The sequence below is a fragment of the Garra rufa genome, chromosome 3 (assembly GCF_049309525.1).
Source record: "Garra rufa chromosome 3, GarRuf1.0, whole genome shotgun sequence".
In the NCBI taxonomy this organism is placed as follows: Eukaryota; Metazoa; Chordata; class Actinopteri; order Cypriniformes; family Cyprinidae; genus Garra; species Garra rufa.
Genome location: NC_133363.1, coordinates 46,055,676 through 46,073,105, shown reverse-complemented (window position 1 = coordinate 46,073,105; position 17,430 = coordinate 46,055,676). Strand labels below are relative to the sequence as shown.

The 17,430-nt window shown below is 35.6% G+C and overlaps 2 protein-coding genes and 1 non-coding gene across 3 annotated transcripts; all 3 read right to left on the bottom strand.

Moving 5' to 3' along the window:
- Positions 1-490: 490 nt before the first annotated feature.
- On the bottom strand, positions 491-6,528 carry eif4a1a (eukaryotic translation initiation factor 4A1A). Its single transcript, XM_073837170.1, has 11 exons — positions 6,488-6,528; positions 5,072-5,120; positions 4,507-4,639; positions 4,090-4,229; positions 3,555-3,723; positions 3,357-3,466; positions 2,853-2,996; positions 2,437-2,574; positions 2,264-2,353; positions 1,909-1,988; positions 491-1,824 (listed from the first exon to the last, which is right to left on the bottom strand). The coding sequence occupies exons 1-11, from the start codon at positions 6,508-6,510 to the stop codon at positions 1,680-1,682; spliced, it is 1,221 nt and encodes a 406-aa protein (XP_073693271.1). The 5' UTR covers positions 6,511-6,528; the 3' UTR covers positions 491-1,679.
- LOC141332546 (small nucleolar RNA SNORD10) lies at positions 2,646-2,780 on the bottom strand. The gene has a single exon (XR_012355325.1). It is a non-coding gene; the product is annotated as a small nucleolar RNA SNORD10 (small nucleolar RNA).
- A 1,357-nt stretch (positions 6,529-7,885) lies between the features above and the next one.
- Positions 7,886-14,018, bottom strand: senp3b (SUMO specific peptidase 3b). The gene is made up of 11 exons (XM_073837168.1): positions 13,879-14,018; positions 12,504-13,247; positions 11,585-11,737; positions 11,274-11,385; positions 11,010-11,157; positions 10,862-10,909; positions 10,101-10,178; positions 9,055-9,192; positions 8,790-8,873; positions 8,616-8,666; positions 7,886-8,369 (listed from the first exon to the last, which is right to left on the bottom strand). Exons 2-11 carry the CDS (start codon positions 13,207-13,209, stop codon positions 8,259-8,261), a joined length of 1,629 nt encoding a protein of 542 aa, XP_073693269.1. The 5' UTR covers positions 13,210-13,247; positions 13,879-14,018; the 3' UTR covers positions 7,886-8,258.
- Between the last annotated feature and the right edge of the window lie 3,412 nt (positions 14,019-17,430).

Below are 17,430 nucleotides of genomic sequence, written 5' to 3'. Positions count from 1 at the left end.
ATCTTACTGACATATGCATTGCAAGTTTGTCAAAACTGCTTCATTCATATAGATGAACACTTGTATACCAATTAAAATGTTCATATTAAAGGCATAGCTGATTTACTTATTCTCAGGGCAACTGCAGTTTTCAACACAGCATTTCACTTCACAATACATTATGCATTACATATTGTGATGTTCGCACCAATGAGCATGTGACGTAATTCTCATAATGTAGACATGACTTGTTCAGCTGTTACTGAACATTTATGTCTACCATCTAACCCTACATCTGATCAAACACAATTTGAATGATGAAAGACAGTGACTAAAATGTTGATAAAGCAACAAAAATAGCAAAAGGAATTTGACATTGAACTTCAAAAGAGATAAAAAAAAAAAAAAAACACAAGTTCAACCAGGGCCAGAACCATGAACATATGCTTGGATTTCTCACACATTTGTATTCCAAGATGAAACTGTAAATTAAACAATGAACCAGTAAGAGTCAGCTTAGCATGTTAAAAATGGGAAATACCTTTATTTCAGACCATTAAAATAAATACTATACAGAGTCCAATGTAGAAAAGATTTAATACATGGCTTCTGTCTCAAAAAGGTTAATAATTATCACATTTGTAATAAATTTGTTTAAAAAAATAGCACTGACCAATGTAAACCCCACATCCAAACCCACCCAACAAAAGACAGGCATTTTTTGAACAATACGAAGACATAATGATCTCTATATACTCTACTACTGCAGTTTGGTCCTTTACATATTTAGACCCATCCAACACAATTTGGTGAGGTAGGTTGTAGGAGCAACACTCCCCAATAGGACTTTGATGCAGAGAAAATCTGAGGCAATACAATGGCGGGTTGTTAACCAGCCATACCAAATTCAATTCTAATGCCTTCAGCCACCCATTCCGCCAGAGTAAAGCCTATTTACAAAAATCAAAAAGCTACAGCCACGCACACAGGACAACACAAGAGATGTAACAGAAGAACTGGACCAGGAGAAAATGACTTGACCACATTTTGGAAAATTTACAATCTGGTTTCTCACAATCCAGCTTCCTTTTGGACTGAAGCATCTTATCTTCAAGATGATCTTATAGTACTCGGATGCTTTTGTAAAAGGAAGATGGCAGTGATAAAGGTTTGGAACAAAAGTCCAAGTCCCCCATATAAAACGCATGAATAATTCTGTTTGTTTGTTTTACATCCTTTGCCCTGTGTTACAAAAAAAAAAAAAAAAAAAAAAAAAAAATATTCCAATGTAAACGGTCACATCTCAAAAATGGTAAAACCAACACCATCAAGAAAAGCAGGGCATGTCTTCAATCCATTATGCCAGTCAGTGCATTAACATTTACACCACGCATGCAAATAAGCCCTGCAGCGCCTCCTCTTGATCAGTAGATGGCACCACTCAAAAAGGACAAGATTAAATGAGCTTTAGGAATAGATAATTCATTCTGAATAATTGATTGATGTGGCCGATGTATTGGATTTATGAAAAAGCACACCCTCAGAATTAACAGTACTTGATTTGTGAGGGCGTTGCATGAAAAGGGATGTGGGTTGGAATGAGACTAAAGAGGGAAGGGAAGAAAGGATAAAGGGAGAAAGAGAGAGAAAAAAAAAAAAAAAAAAAAAAAAAGTGTAGGGAAAAAAAAAAAAGTGGGGTCTTAGATCAGATCAGCAACGTTCATAGGCATCTCCTCCACAGTTGTATTGTAGAAGGTCTCAATGTCTCGGAGTGTGCGCTTGTCATCTTCAGTGATCATGTTGATAGCGACGCCCTTTCTGCCAAAACGGCCACCACGTCCAATTCTATACATATAAAGCAGCATTATTAAACAACAGCCAGAATTCACAAATTAGACAATGAGCGCAAAAAGAGTTTTGCAGACTTACCGGTGGATATAGTTCTCCCTGTTGGTTGGAAGGTCATAGTTGATAACCAGGGAAACCTGCTGCACATCAATGCCTCTTGCCTGAAAGTATTTAAAAAAAGCAATACTTTAGTTCACTTACAGATTCAAGAACAAAAGCAGTTAACTAGCAACCCATTTTGCAAGTGCTTGAAACAAGTGTGAATGTCAACTGCTTTATAGTAGTGTTAAGGGACATTGAAACCCATGCACTGTGGAGAGCTGTTAGAATAGTCTCCCAAAGATCTTCACACCCATCACAGCACATAGAGCTAGTGGATGAGGGTATCTTTGGTGTGATGTCTCAGAACTGTGGGTGAAGATGAAAGGTTGCTTACCAGCAGGTCAGTAGTGATGAGGACTCTGCTGGAGCCAGAGCGGAACTCTTTCATGATGACATCCCTCTCCTTCTGCTCCATGTCACCGTGCTATGAAAACAGAGTGCAAAAAGTTCATAAAACATCTAAAAAGGCATGTTAACAAAACATCAGACCGTGTTAGTGTGACTCACCAGTGCAGAAACAGTGAAGTCCCTTGCATGCATTTTCTCAGTCAGCCAGTCCACCTTTCGACGCGTGTTAATGAAAATAACAGCCTGAGTGATGGTCAGGGTTTCATAAAGATCACACAATGTGTCCAACTTCCATTCCTGAAAGATATTGAGAGAAACAGCTTAGCAAAAAAAGGGAGAAATCTTCAACACTGCCACTAGGTGGCGCCGTTTCAGACTAAAGTCAAGATCATGTTCCCAGGGTCCTACAGGCTCAAATGCACAGCTAAGCAAAACGCTTATCAGACACAGAGCACTGCAGGAAGTCTGGGATCAGTTGACACGCATGGGGATCATCATAAAACAGCAAAACTGGCTAACAACAAATTGGACAGCTTGAGAAATATTTCTTTCGCAACATTACATTTTCCACAGACCTCTTTCTCAACATTGATGTAGAACTGCCGGATACCCTCAAGGGTCAGCTCTTCCTTCTTAACTAGGATACGAATAGGATCTCTCATGAATTTTGTGGTCACCTCCAGCACCTCCTGAGGCATGGTGGCAGACAAAAGAATCACCTGGGAAAACGTAAAAACGTGAAAGTTATAGCTTACAAAATGAGTCAATACTAACCACAACCTGAAGATGCTTATGACATGAAAAGGTAAATGTACAGTCATTGCAATCATCTTAGCTGATTGCAGTGGATTACCACTATGTCAGCTTTCAGCATTTTAAGTTAAAAATACAGCATTTAGGATATAAAATGTCAGCTGCTTAATAGTTATGCAGAGGGACCCATGAGCCCAATCATTGTGGAGAGCAGTTACATTTCTCTACCAAAGTAAATGATACCCATCACAGCACAGAAAGCTGGCAGGTAGAGGTCTTTGGTGTGAGCAACAAGAAATCAAACCTAAAAGAAATCATTAGTTTACCTGAGTATCTGTGGCCAACTTCTGAAAGATCTCATAGATTTGGTCCTTGAAACCACGGCTTAACATTTCATCTGCCTCATCCAGTGCGAACTGCTTGATATATTTAGGAGCTGGAGGGGGAAAAAAAGGGAAAGTGAGAAAATTCCAAGTACAAGTCTCAAATAAGAGCACACACTGAAATATGTGATCTGCACTTACAAAGATATCTACGGTTCAGCATGTCAAACACACGGCCAGGGGTTCCAACCACTATGTGGGGCACATCAGCCTGAAGCTTCTGAACATCATTACGGACATTGGTGCCACCAATGCAGGCATGGCAGGTTGCCCCCATGTAGTCTCCAAGAGCCAGCACCACCTTCTGAATCTGAGGAAGACAAAGACATTTTAGCATCAACTAAAAACTGGATCTGAAAAACCTCCTGCGCTCACGAGTCATTGCAAAATGACTGGCTAGTCATCTTAAAAGATTTGACATATCTGTGCCCATACCATGAAACAGTCTGTTCTCATTGTGTTGAGCTGACTGGGATGAGTATATGGACTTTATTTGCTCTGCCCCTAACAGATATAGGACTTTGTGTCATTGACAGACACAGCCTTGCCCATTGATAGGGGACATGCTTATAAAACTGAAGTGTTTGCCACACTTTATCTTCCATGTCTCCAAATCCTTCAAGAAAAAGGCAGTCCAGAGTGCCACAACAAACCTGAATGAGAAAATGGTTCTCACCTGTTGGGCAAGCTCTCTGGTAGGAGCCAGCACCATAGCTTGTGTAGCCTTCAGCTCCACATCAATCTGCTGCAAGATGGAGATAGCAAAGGTGGCGGTCTTTCCTGTTCCAGACTGAGCCTGTGCAATGACATCATAACCTACGAACCAAAAAAGAAGCAGAATATTAACAAATGTCCATTGAATGACACCAAGTTTCACTCATGTTAAAGTACCATGGCAGCTTGTGCCCATACCATGAAACAGTCTATGCCTCACTGTATTGAGTTGACTGTGATGAATGTGGGCCTTATTTCATTTGCCCTTACTAGATATAGGCCAGAGTGTCACTGACAGACACTGCCTTGCCCAGTTGATAAGGGCGAGAACAAACTGATCTTAAGACTCCATAATTAGGTGACTAAAAGACAGACATACCCTTGATACAAGGGAGAATTGCCCTTTGCTGAATGGCAGAAGGTTTCTCAAAACCATAAGCATAGATTCCTCTGAGAAGAGCCTCTCGCAGGTTCATATCATCAAAACTATCAACAATCTCCTTCCAGTTGCTCTGTAAAGAGAGAAAATGATTATAGAGAGAAACTCTGACATTCAATATAGTTTAAGCACTTAATACTAGACAAGCATCTGTGGCTATATTTTGAAACAGTCTTTTCTCACTGTGTAGAGTTGACTGTGATGAATATGGTCTTTATTTACTCTGCCCCTAACAGGTAAAGAACTTTGTGCCACAACAGACACAGCCTTGCCAAATAATAGGGGGAGGCTTATAAATCTAAAGTATTAACCACACTTTATGAAAAAAAGATTTGAAAGATTTTTTTTTTTGAAAAAGTGTGCTTGAAAAGTTTGCTATACTTTCCTCTGTAAACAGAAAAGTGCTATAACAAACCTGAATCAGTAAGAGTTCTCATCTTCTATTAATATAATACTATGCTATCAATTAATACTATAGATCAAATGGCTTTAAAGAGACACCAACCTCAATGACACCATCTGGCTCCATCCCCTCAGGGCCATTGTCTCTGGGTCTAAAAATAAAAGGTTGTAATTAGTATAGCTTTCATATAAAACTCATTTCGCATTCAGTATAGCATAGATTGAGTGGATTCCAAACAAGTCCCATTTAGTGTAGAGAATTGGCTACACGGAAACATTTCATACATGTATTCGTCTATTGTTAAACGTCCAAAAGACTTACTTAAAATGAGAAACTTCACGCAAAAACTAAAACACACGACTTTGCTCTATAGAACACCAAAGCTGAATGGCGCCTCAGTCACCGTTCACTTTCATTGGATCATTTTCCATAAAATGAAAGTGAACGGTGACTGAGGCCATCATTCTGCCTAACGCCTTTTTCTTGTGTAAAAAAAAGAAAAGCCACAACGATTTGGATTAAGATTTTCATTTTTATAATTTATATTATACTTCTAAAACAGCGTTAGTTTTAATCTTTAAAGTCACTGACTTCGTAACGTCGTAAAATGACCAAGAGGCGGCCATTTTTGGTCTGCGCCATTAACAACGTGGCTCCGCAAAAAATCACATAACCGCGTCGGTAACAATAATCGATCGTTAAAATGTAGAATCTTATAAAATGCGATACAAATGAGCTTGTGCGTCAACTCAGTATTATATCAATACATTACATTTATTTTTAGACGTACTGGTATACTAGTAATCTTTTCACCGACGACACGGTTTCTTTTTTTCTTTAAAATAAAATAGTTTGTGTATAATTAATAATCATTTTTAAATTATAAAAGAGGCCTATTTGAGGATAGGCCTGGGGCCTACACTGCCAGATCACTCTATTGTCTCGCCCAGGAAAGGCCATGTGCCCTACATATTTTTTCATTTTTAGGCCTACATTTAACGTTAAACAGATTTAGTATAACATGGCACCCGATAAGGAGTTCTCACGTAAATTACACTACAATAAATCTTACAAGTATATGTAATCGGTTTAAATGGGGGAAAAGGGAGCGACCATGTGCCGCATGGACGCGCCGGTCACACGAGGAACTGAACTAGCGCGTGAGACACGTTGCGTCACAAGAACCGGCATTCTAACGGAACGTCGACTAGACGCTACAAAAACCGTTTTAAAAGACTTTCCAACTAACATTACGAATATAACGTCAAAATAAAATATCTGGTACTTATACTACATGGTGAAAAAACACTTTTCTGAAACGTTTTAACGAGGCGGGAACAGCGACAGGGCGAACGTGCCAAACCGGCTGATAATGCTAGCTTTTAAGTCGCTAATGGAAGACAAATATACTACATTCGCAAACAAATCATGTAATATCAATGATACTAAGTGAACATTTCAAGTAAACAGTCACAATTTACACAAATAGAATACAATTCTTCGAACACGTTCTCTTACCTATCTTCATGTTCAGACGACATTATTACAAAGGACTGTAGTCTGGCGGAAACGCGCAAATACTTAAACTGTGACGACTACCAACCCTCGTTGATTGGACATCGCCCCGTTCAGTCAGCTCTTACACCCGCCCAGCGTGATCTCCCATTGGTCCAGAAACGACTGATAACGCCCTATTATAAGCGCCTGTTAAAATACGTCAGGAGACGTCAGGAAAAATCCTAGCTGGAAATTGAACCTCAATTTTTGAGGTTCTTTAGGAAATTAAGGTATTTTCTTCAAGCAATTTGACGTCCCTTTAGAATATATATTTTATAAATGTTTTATGTTTTAATTACTAAAATAAATAAATTCTTAAAAAAAAAAAATTACAAAGTTAAAGCCAATGTTTCAGCCCTGGAATTTGAGGTGATAATGCATAATAATTTAAAAAATGTGGAAACAGATTCAGTATTGATCAAAATTAATTAAAACTTGCAAAACCAACAATAAATAAATACGTGAAATCACACAAATATCCTTTATGTACTTAATCCTATGTTATTAACCAATGTCTTTGCTGCGGACCTTTGATGAAATAGTTCAACCATATTACTAATAAGCAACTTTAGATAAACTAACATTTGTGCTTTATTGGGTTTTTTTTATTGCTGAAGATTGTTAAACCTTCTTCTCTTGCTGTGCAGACGTAAATGTACCTTTTCTTCAGCCTGAGGCTTATTTATTTAACGTTTTGGTATGAAAGGGCTTTTACATTTGCTAAAAACAGAATGTTTTATATTAAAAACAAACAAGCAAGCCCTGCCCAAATTTAAAAACTAACATGAAAGTAATGTAACGCATTACGTTCCATAAAAATTAACTAACATAATTAGTTATTTTAGGGAGTAACACAATAATGCAATTTGTAATGTAATTGTATTACTTTTAAAAGTAACTTCCCCCAACACTGTATGTATATATAAATAGTTTATGAAAGTTGTCCTAAGACAAGAATGGGTATTTGAATTATGAACAGTATTTGAATTAAGAAAGTAAATAAAAAACAATTATGTTACCATGTCAAATACTAATTTGTTCATTTCCAGAAAACAGTCAAGATGTAACCCTTCCCTTATTACCCAAGAGCTGTTTTCCTGTACAAAAATGTTGTGAGTAAGTCATTTATGATTCACAGCTAGTGTTACTAAGTAGGTCATTTACTAGTCCTTATAAATATGCTCTGATATGCAAATTTTCAGTATGAATAAGGGTGAACACAGCATTACCTGAGAATTCCTCACGTGCATTCAGTAAACCTTCATAATAAATCCCGTCATTTCAAAACATCATATCATCATTAATTGCAACGTGACTCACAGAATAATAATTTCAGTGTTCTGATGAATACACAGATCACACTTTTCATAAGATGATTTATTAAAAACAAAACTGCAGACATGATTTGTCACTTGCATTAGAGCACAGTTACTCTCATGCCAATATTTCGGATCAGGAGTTTTGGAACATCTTTATGCACAGAACAAAAGCAAAATCCGAAACCGAGTGGTTCATTAGGCAGTATGTCACAAGGGCAAGACAGGCCGTCAACCGTTAATCATCTCAGATCTCTCAGTCAAGATGTTAGGCTCCGGGACGAAACCAAACGAAAAGGTTATACAAAATAAAAATAAAAGTGAGCGAGGATGAAATATCCTCAGTGTGAAGTCTCTCAGGCTTTTTGGACAAATGTATCTTTTTCTCCACTGGCTGTGCAGTCTTTACACAAATATCACAGTGAGAGCTTGCAATGACACAGTTCTTTGTACATAAGTCTCCTCAGCTTGGGCATGTCCTGTTGACTGAAACTGAAGGGCTGACCCAATGCAAGACACTTGCAATACTAAAGAAGAGGTGGAGGACATAAAAATAGAAATAGAAATTAATAGATGTTAATCTTTTGGGTGTAACTGAGGAAAATATATCTCAAACAACATATGCTCTGACACATTTCTTGTGGTTTTTAATAAAGCTTAACGGATTAACTTTAGTTAAACAGCCATAAATATACAATACTGTGTCAGTTAATCTGAATCTCATCGACAACCACTCATAAAAACTTCCGAAAGAATTTGGTATATATACACACCTGCAGGACAAACGCACCACAGTCACTGTCATTATTCTGTCTGCCAACATTCTGTAACATAAATAGAAGAGGCTCTAATAATTGTCATTTAAACAACTTAACAGCATTAGACACATTACAAAAAAAGCAAAAATAGCACATTATGGTAAGAGTCACTGCAATGACTGGACTCACCATTTTAAAAAAGCCTTTCCACCCTGTGAGAAAGTCTCTCTTTTCTTTTATCATGGCTTCTGCCTGCAGGTACTTAAAAATATGCTGTGGAGAGGAAAAAAAAGTGTCATTTAACTAAATTACAAACATAAAAACTAAAGTTAAGAACTTATTATTTATTGTAATGTTTTAGACATTACACACATTTTCAAAGAAATTTCATAGCTTGTGGAGAAGATGTAGAGTGTACATACAGAAAAACACAATATTTTTGTATAGCCTTTACCTTGGGGCAACGGCGATTAAGGGTTCGCTGAGAATCAAAGTATGTGATGGAGCGCTGCTTAATATCGACCGAGACCAGTGACCAGTGCACTTCTAAATGAATGGGAATCAACAACAGATCCTTCTGGAAGATGTCCACCTGAAATATTTTGTACTTGTATTAATAAAAGCGTATCGAGAACATGTTCTAATATCAGCAACAATGGCTGTGTTTATGGCACTATTAACAGTATCATTTCAATATATAATTTACAATAACATTTTCTTAACAAGCAATCACTATACAAAAACATACAAGTAACAACAATAGTACTGAAAAAAATTATACAGAATCTTTCAATCTAATCAATGAGAAAAAATCTAATTTTCTTCCAGAAGAGACCTTTTTAAAAATGAATGAGTGAGTCTTGAATGTTAATTGGACATCTTATATATACAACCTGGTCATATCTATTTTCAAAACAGTAATTACTTCTTTGATTTACTACTGGATTCACCTCATTGAGTTTGTTGCATATGCATTCATTCTATTTGTCATTTCTTGTTAATGTACAAATTCAAATATAGGTTTTACATCAGATACTGGAATATTACATTCTGTTACTTCCAACTGAAAAGCTTCCTTAGCTGCTTTATCTGCCTGTTCACTGCTGACCAATCCCATACGGCTGTGTCCAAGAAAAAAAATGTCAAAATCTTGTTTCTTTAAAGAGTCATACTTTAGTATGCTAATAATTGTAGGATGATTTTCTTTAAAGATCATCACTAAAGTATGGACGCAAATAGATTTATCATTAGATAGTACATGATTATGTTATGCACATAATAAGTTAATACACTTCAAAAGGGCGGGGTTAATAATAATGTCCAAAAGTGACATTAATGACATTTATGATGTATTGCAAATAAATGGTGTTCAATTCAATACAATACCACTTCTACAAAAATATTAAGCAGCTTTGCCAGAGGAATACATTTCATTTTAAATGTAGCTTTCAACAGTAGTGTACAACAAATAAAATAATAGAGGTTTACACGTTTTCTTACATTCTTTGTCCACCGTTTCACTCCATCATAACCTTTGGTCCTCAACTTGTCATAAAAGAAACTGTTGAAGAAGTGCACCTAAAATGAAGGAGATGTCATTAGATACAACAGACAGCACTGAACACAATACAAAATGTGACCCTGGACCACAAAACCAGTCATAAGTTTAAATTTTACAAAACTGAGATGTATATATAATATGAAAGCTCAGTAAATAAGCTTTCTATTGATGTATGGTTTGTTAGGATAGGACAATATTTGGCCGAGATACATCTATTTGAAAATCTGGAATCTGAGGGTGCAAAAAATTCAAAATACTGAGAAAATCACCTTTAAAGTTGTCCAAATTAGGTTCTTAACAATGCATATTACTAATCAAAAATTACATTTTGACACATTTACAGTAGGAATTTTACAAAAAATCTTCATGGAACATGATCTTTACTTAATTTCCTAATGATTTTTGGCATAAAAGAAAAATCAGTAATTTTGACCCATGCAATGTATTTTTGGCTATTGTTACAAACATACCCCAGCGACTTAAGACTGGTTTTGTGGTCCAGGGTCACAAATACAAATGAACTTTCCCTAAACTGAATCACTAACTCACAATAATGTTTTAAAATGTTCACTTCTTATATACTTTGATGACTGAATAGTGCATGATTCATTTGTATTTCACAACCTTTGTTATTAAATTTAAACTTGGATCAGGTTAATATGGCAGAAGAAAATAATTTACATAGGAGCAAAATAATCACCTTTTCAGGCACTGAATCCATCACAAGGTCTCCATACATGTTCATGACCTTAAGATGAAAGAACAATGTGTGCATTAAGCAGGACTGTCAAATAGAATAATGAAGAATAATGAAAAATAATGCTGTGCATTTGTAACTCAAAACTGACCTGGTCATTGAGCCAATTCTGTCCATAGAGGGTGCTAAGATCGTCCATTGTCAGGACATGACGCTTGTAGTTGACCCGGAACCCTTTCACCATGGCAGTCCCTGCGGATCTCTGGTAGGACTGAATTAAATGTTGCACCATGACTTTCCTGTGGGCACATTGTAAAGGAAAAGTCTTTAGCTCCTTGTAAAGATGTATGTGGTACACAGTGAATGCACGAAGACTTAGAGAAAAAGAGTTTATGAGGTTGTGCATGTATAATACCTGTGGGGCTGAGAGAAGTCCTCACTGAAGATGCCCTGCAGCTCCTCAACAATATCATCTGAATGTACAGGAATTAGACTTCCATACTTTTGAAGAAACTCATCAAGAAGACCTGAGAAATAAATAAATGCAGGCATGAGGTACCGCCACCATTGAGTTCAGATCATGTTATCTATTTAAACACCAAACTATGTCAGAAAATTTGAAAATAAACTAAGAAATATTTTTTAATGTCAGTTTTACGTCAATAGCTTGAATACAACAGAGATAAGATGTATGTTTCTGCAGCTTTTATTGAACAAGAGTTCTACCTTGAACATAAGACCTGTGCTCCTCTGTAAGGGCCATCTCCATCCTCTGAGTGGTGGGCTTCAGGGGCATTGAAAGATATTCTCGACCCCCACTTATTGTTGAATTTGACTGAGAATCCCCATGATAACCATTGAAACCAGAGAAATTGTTTTCTGTGGAGAGAAAACTAATATTTAATACAATGCAGTATTGACAAATTCTATTTATGCTAAATAAGAGGTTTTTAACTGTGTGCAAGGGACCCCCTCCAAAAATGTTATTATTTTAGTTACACTATTGCCATCTGATTTCTACTCACTATAGTACTGTATTGATGTATTTATTTAAAATAAATATAATTTATATTATTTGAATCAATCAATCATTTATTTAAATCAAATTTTCTAGCTTAATAGATGAATATATCTATTAAAGGATTGTTCATGTCTTTCTTTATTCAGTCCAAAAAAACATTTTAAGGTTTTTGAGGAAAACATTCCAGGATTTTTCTCCATATAATGGACTGAATGTCCAAACTGCAGTTCCACTGCAGCTTCAAAGGGCTCTGCACGAGGAATAATCTTAATAATAATCTTATCTAGCAAAACGATTGTTCATTTTCTAAAAAAAAAATTACATTTGTATGTTTTTGATGATTATGTAATGCGTGAGGTTGGGCTGGAGCAAGATGAGCATTTGTGGTTAAGAAGTATATACATTTTATGTGATAAGACCCTTGTTCCTTGTCTGGGATCGTGTAGAGCCCTTTGAAGCTGCACTGAAACTGCAATTTGGACCTTCAACCTGTTGGGTTGAAAAAAGTCCACAATATGAGAAAAATCCAAGAATGTTTTCCTCAAAAACCTTCATTTTTTTTTGACTTAAGAAAGAAAGACATGAAAATCTCTGCTCTAAATAAGTAAAAAAGTAAAGTCTCACCTGTTTCTGTTCCACTTGTCTCTGAACTTGTTTGTGATGAGCCCATGGTGTCAAATCTTTGCTCATCCCTTCTCTTGCTGGCATAAAGGCTATACTGGCGCCACCTCCTCGCCCGTCGATACCCTAAGGTGCCGACCCACTGGGCCCGCTGTCTCCACGTTTTCCAATTCTGCACAAGCCGGTTGCGTAACCTTGCGCTAGACCGTAGTCTTCGCCATCGCTTCAGCCTTTGCAGTCTAAGTCCATGAAGCCGAATCTGGAAGGGATTCTCAGGAAAGTCTCTGGCCTGGAATTTGGCCTCCCCTTCATGCAAGGACACCTGCTGTCGATAATTATTAGCGAGCACGGCTTGCGGTTGTGATTCAAATGGCATTTGCCAGTCTTCCACATCATCTTTCTCCTCCCATGGAGCACATTCAGAATCAATCTCTTCCTCATCTTGTTCTTCTTCTTCTTCTTCTTCCAAATCTTCATTCTCATCAAATCCAGGTTCCTCATCAACCTCTACTGGTTCTATGTACTCTCCAGTCCAAACTTGCTCCTTGTGACCTATTTTGAGATGAATAGGGCTGGTGGCATTGGGAGGTGAGTTTGGATCCATTAGACTACCTCCCATACCTCCAACACTGCTGGCTTCCTGGCTCACAGTCAAGGAGAGTTCTCCTTGCCAGCGGTTCTGGGCCAGGCTTCCACCGCTGTCTCTCATAGTCCACTGGCAACCTGCTACCTGCGCCAGCTCGCCGCCTGCAAGAACGAGAATTTGGGTAATTTCAGTGCTCTGAATTTTGCTTCAGGTGCAGGCGGGTAATTTGCATAATACAGATGTGCTCTTTATACAAGACCAGTTATTACTCAGTTATATGGCGATTTACAAAGTAAAGCAGATTTTAGCTACCTTAAATATATCTCTTTTGACATTTTATACTGTATATACAACAGCATATTTTAAATACTGTTCTCGTTTACTCTAGTTTAAAAGCATCAAATACAAACGAGCAGAACAATTTACACAAAAAGCAGGTATTAGTGTTATTCGACAGTATGCGTTCTCAAAGTATTTTAACAGTCTGTGTGCATTTAACCAAGCATAATTTGCGAAATTTGCAGATATATTCATGGGCATCTGTAAAACGCTAGTATCAACGACTAAATGAACGGAGAATACGTCTTATACAGCTTCATATCCACCAAGCCTTTCAAAAGCCACTTCATATATAGAAACAACACACGTTAAGTGCGTTTTGCAATGACAGTTGATGTTATAATTCACAGTTGCTATGGTATTTTTCGTTTTCTGGCATGGTCAAATTTGCTAATTAGCTGGCGAGCTAACAGCTGCCTGCAGTCTTTTCAACTGTGCTCACATATCACTCACCTTTTACATGCAATTTTACACCAGTGTAAGATAACAGCACACACGGCAGCTTCGCCTTTATTTTCCACGAATTTGAGGCAAATGAACCAAATTGTGCATTACGAGGATATCCAGCTCAATCAATGAATACCGTCGCGTTCTTTGCACGAAAGCATAAACAGCAACGCTGCGCGCAACTGATGACATCATTGGCCTCGTGTAATGGCGTTGCAGAAACTGACAAAATGCCTCCTAAGATTATCAAAAATCTAGATCAAATTCTTTATAACTTTATTTGGAGGAAAAAACCACATTATTTAAAAAAGGAGGTAATTTGTAATCCTAAAGAGCCAGGGGGACTGGAGGTCTTGGATTATAATACTCTTAATGACACTTTTAAAATTAAATGGTTAATAGAGTTTTTGAAGAATAGAGAAAGTCCTTGGAATGTATTTCCGAATTATATATTTAACACTCTGGGAGGCATATATTTTTTTGTTAAAATGTAATTTTTCTGTTGACAAAATTCCTGTTAAATTGGCTGGTTTTCACAGACAAGCCCTGCTAGCATGGAAATTGGTGTATAAGCACAATGTTTCACCCCACAACTATTTTATATGGAATAACAAATCTTTATTCTATCATACTTGGTTCAATGAAGGTATTCTTTTAGTAAGACAGTTATTTAATTCTCATGGATACTTGTCAAAAATTTCAATTACCAATTAAACCAAGAGAATTTGCTATTGTCATTGACGCAATTCCAAAGAGTGTGACAGTACTTTTAAAAAACTATATTTTAGAAGGAATCAGCGTGGTTAATCCTTATGGAAACATTTTCATTGGAAATGTTGATGTGTTAAAACAACAGTGTGATAAGATTATAAGGAATTCTCTTCATTCTGCAGCAAGATTTTTCTGGTCTTCTTTATTTGGTAATATCTCTTGGGTTAAAGCATGGAATCTGTCAAATAAGTTTTGTATAAATAACAAAATTAAGGAAGTGTCTTACAAAATACTTATAGAATTTATCCTGCCAAGCATGTTTTGGAAAGATTTAAGCTTAATATTTCATATACCTGTGAATTTTGTGGTCAAGAAAAATAAACCATTTTGCATCTTTTTTTTTCATTGTATTTATTCAAGATTATTTTGGAAAGATATGGAATTCTATATTAACAGAAAAATGAAATGTAGGCTATGATAGAAATTTATATATTTGATGTGCTTTTTTATACAGAAAATGAAAGCTTGAATTGAACAACATATAATACATTTGTTTATTTTATTAGGAAAATTCCATATACATAAGAAAAAGTGGGCTCAGTGTAAACCAAATTTTCTCATTTTATTAACGACTTTAAATTGTATGTAAATCTCTTGGAACAAACAAAAAAGCACTGAAAACATGTAATGCTCTAAAAACACTGAAATTTCTGTAATTTAATTTCTTTTTTCTATTTTGTTTCTTCTTTTTCTCTGGCAGCTAATGTTAATTTGATATGAATATGTAATACCTCTTGTTCTTGTGGCATTGAATAAAAAAATATATATACAATTGTTAAAAAGAGCAGCCTTGTCATTTGCAGTAAAAGCAAAAATAGTGTTTAAAACTAGTGTTTAAAAGGTAGTTGATGCCTTTTTATATCTTTAGTGATGCTCAATAAAGATATAAATTACTATTCTGAAAAAAAAGAAAAAAAAGAAACTGACAAAATGAAGCATTATGAGAAAACATGTAAACAAAGATACTTCCACTTGCAACGTATTAACATACTAATATTAGATCAAATCATGTGATGAAGCAACAGAAGCAAAAGTAGAATGAGCTTTAAATGTAAAAAGGGGGTTTAGGCTACTAATGAACTGATAAAAATGAAAAATATAGACTATGTTAGGAAACTTCTAGAAACTATTAATTTCGTTTTTCTAAATCAAGTAGATGTTAGCTACATTACATATATCTATTTTGACATTTTAAATATATACAATAGCATATTTTAAATTCTGTTCTCATTTACTCTAATTTAAAAGCATCAAATACAAACAAGCTGAACACTTAACATAGAAAGCAGGTATTGTTATTAGACAGTATGCATTCATAAAGAAATTTAATAGTCTGTGCACTTTTAACCAAACATGATTCATGAAATTTGCAGATATATAATTACGGGTATAGGCTAATTGTAAAATGTTAGTATCAACAACTAAATGAATAGAGAACACATCTCCTACAGCTTCTTATCCACCAAGCCTTTCAAAAGCCATATATCTTGAAAAGACACACGTTAAATGACGGTTGTTATGAACTGATAAAAATAAAAATACAGACTATGTTAAGAAATTTATAGAAACTAATTTCATTTTTCTAAATCAAGTACGCCAATCTAGTTTTTAATTAAATGTTTAATGGATTCAAATGTGGTTTTCAGTAGCTGAATTTAAATCTTTCATTTTAAATATGTGACCCTGGACCACAAAACCAGTCATAAAGGTAAATTTTTTTGAAATTGAAATTTATACATCATACATAATAAATAAGCTTTTCATTGATGTATGGTTTTTTAGGATAAAATATTGAGAAAATCGACTTTAAAATTGTCCAAATTAAGTTCTTAGCATTGCATAGCCTATTACTAATAATAATTTTTTTTTTTTTTTTGATATATTTACGGTAGAAATTTAGAAAATATCTTGACAGAACATGATCTTTACTTAACATCCTAATGATTTTTGGCATAAAAGAAAAAATCTATCATTTTGACCCAATGTATTTTTGGTTATTGCTACAAATATACCCATGCTACTTAAGACCAGGGTCACATATAGCTAGCATAATGGCCTATTCTCTTGTCTCTACTATCCTTTTTGTTTGTGATCTTTTTCTGTGCTGTTAGTATCTGTTTCAAGTCACTGTGGTTAAATACAGGCTGCATATTTCCAGGCCTGAGTCACCATATGATGGGAAGGAAAAACTTATTCAAAAAATTGCAGTAGTCTGGAGTAAATGATGAGGTCTGTCAATTGCAGCACACAGTTGACTCAACATATTCACAGTTAATGGGATTTCTCAGAACATGCAAAAAAGTAACTCAGATATTTTCTTGTAAATGAAAAAGTAATGAGTTACTTTACTAGTTACTTGAAAAAAGGAATCTGATTTCGTAACTTGCGTTACTTGTAATGCGTTACCCCCAACACTGATTAAAACCTCTTAGATTATATTATGTTTAACAAATAAGTCCTTTATGTACTTTGTAACATCCAATTTTATATATCACAATTAAAAGACTATAATGTTGTAGTATGCAGTGAGTCATATTTGCACATTTTGTACATCACAAAAAACATAACAATAAAGAAAAATCACTGGTAAAATTAGCATGGTGAAACCATGGTAGCTAAATAGTTAGCTTATGACATGTATAGTTTCGTAAATAAAGAACCGGGAAGTGAGTTATTAATAAAAAGTCCTTTTTACCCCACAGACTAAGTTTATGGGTTGACTAAGTGTAATCTAATACATGAAGTCACATGAGCATTTGCATATGTGTGTGTGTGTGTGTGTGTGTG

Excerpts from the sequence above, each read along its gene's own strand:
- eif4a1a (XM_073837170.1), bottom strand. The coding sequence starts at position 6,510 with ATGTCGTCTGAACATGAAGATAG. Across the intron at positions 3,467-3,554 it reads GCTGAACCGTAGATATCTTT|CTCCTAAATATATCAAGCAG; the intron begins GTAAGTGCAGAT and ends TTCCCCCTCCAG. Across the intron at positions 1,825-1,908 it reads AGGGAGAACTATATCCACCG|AATTGGACGTGGTGGCCGTT; the intron begins GTAAGTCTGCAA and ends TTATATGTATAG.
- senp3b (XM_073837168.1), bottom strand. The coding sequence starts at position 13,209 with ATGAGAGACAGCGGTGGAAGCCTGGCCCAGAACCGCTGGCAAGGAGAA. Across the intron at positions 8,667-8,789 it reads GGAAAGGCTTTTTTAAAATG|AATGTTGGCAGACAGAATAA; the intron begins GTGAGTCCAGTC and ends TTTATGTTACAG. Across the intron at positions 8,370-8,615 it reads GTGGTGCGTTTGTCCTGCAG|TATTGCAAGTGTCTTGCATT; the intron begins GTGTGTATATAT and ends CCTCTTCTTTAG.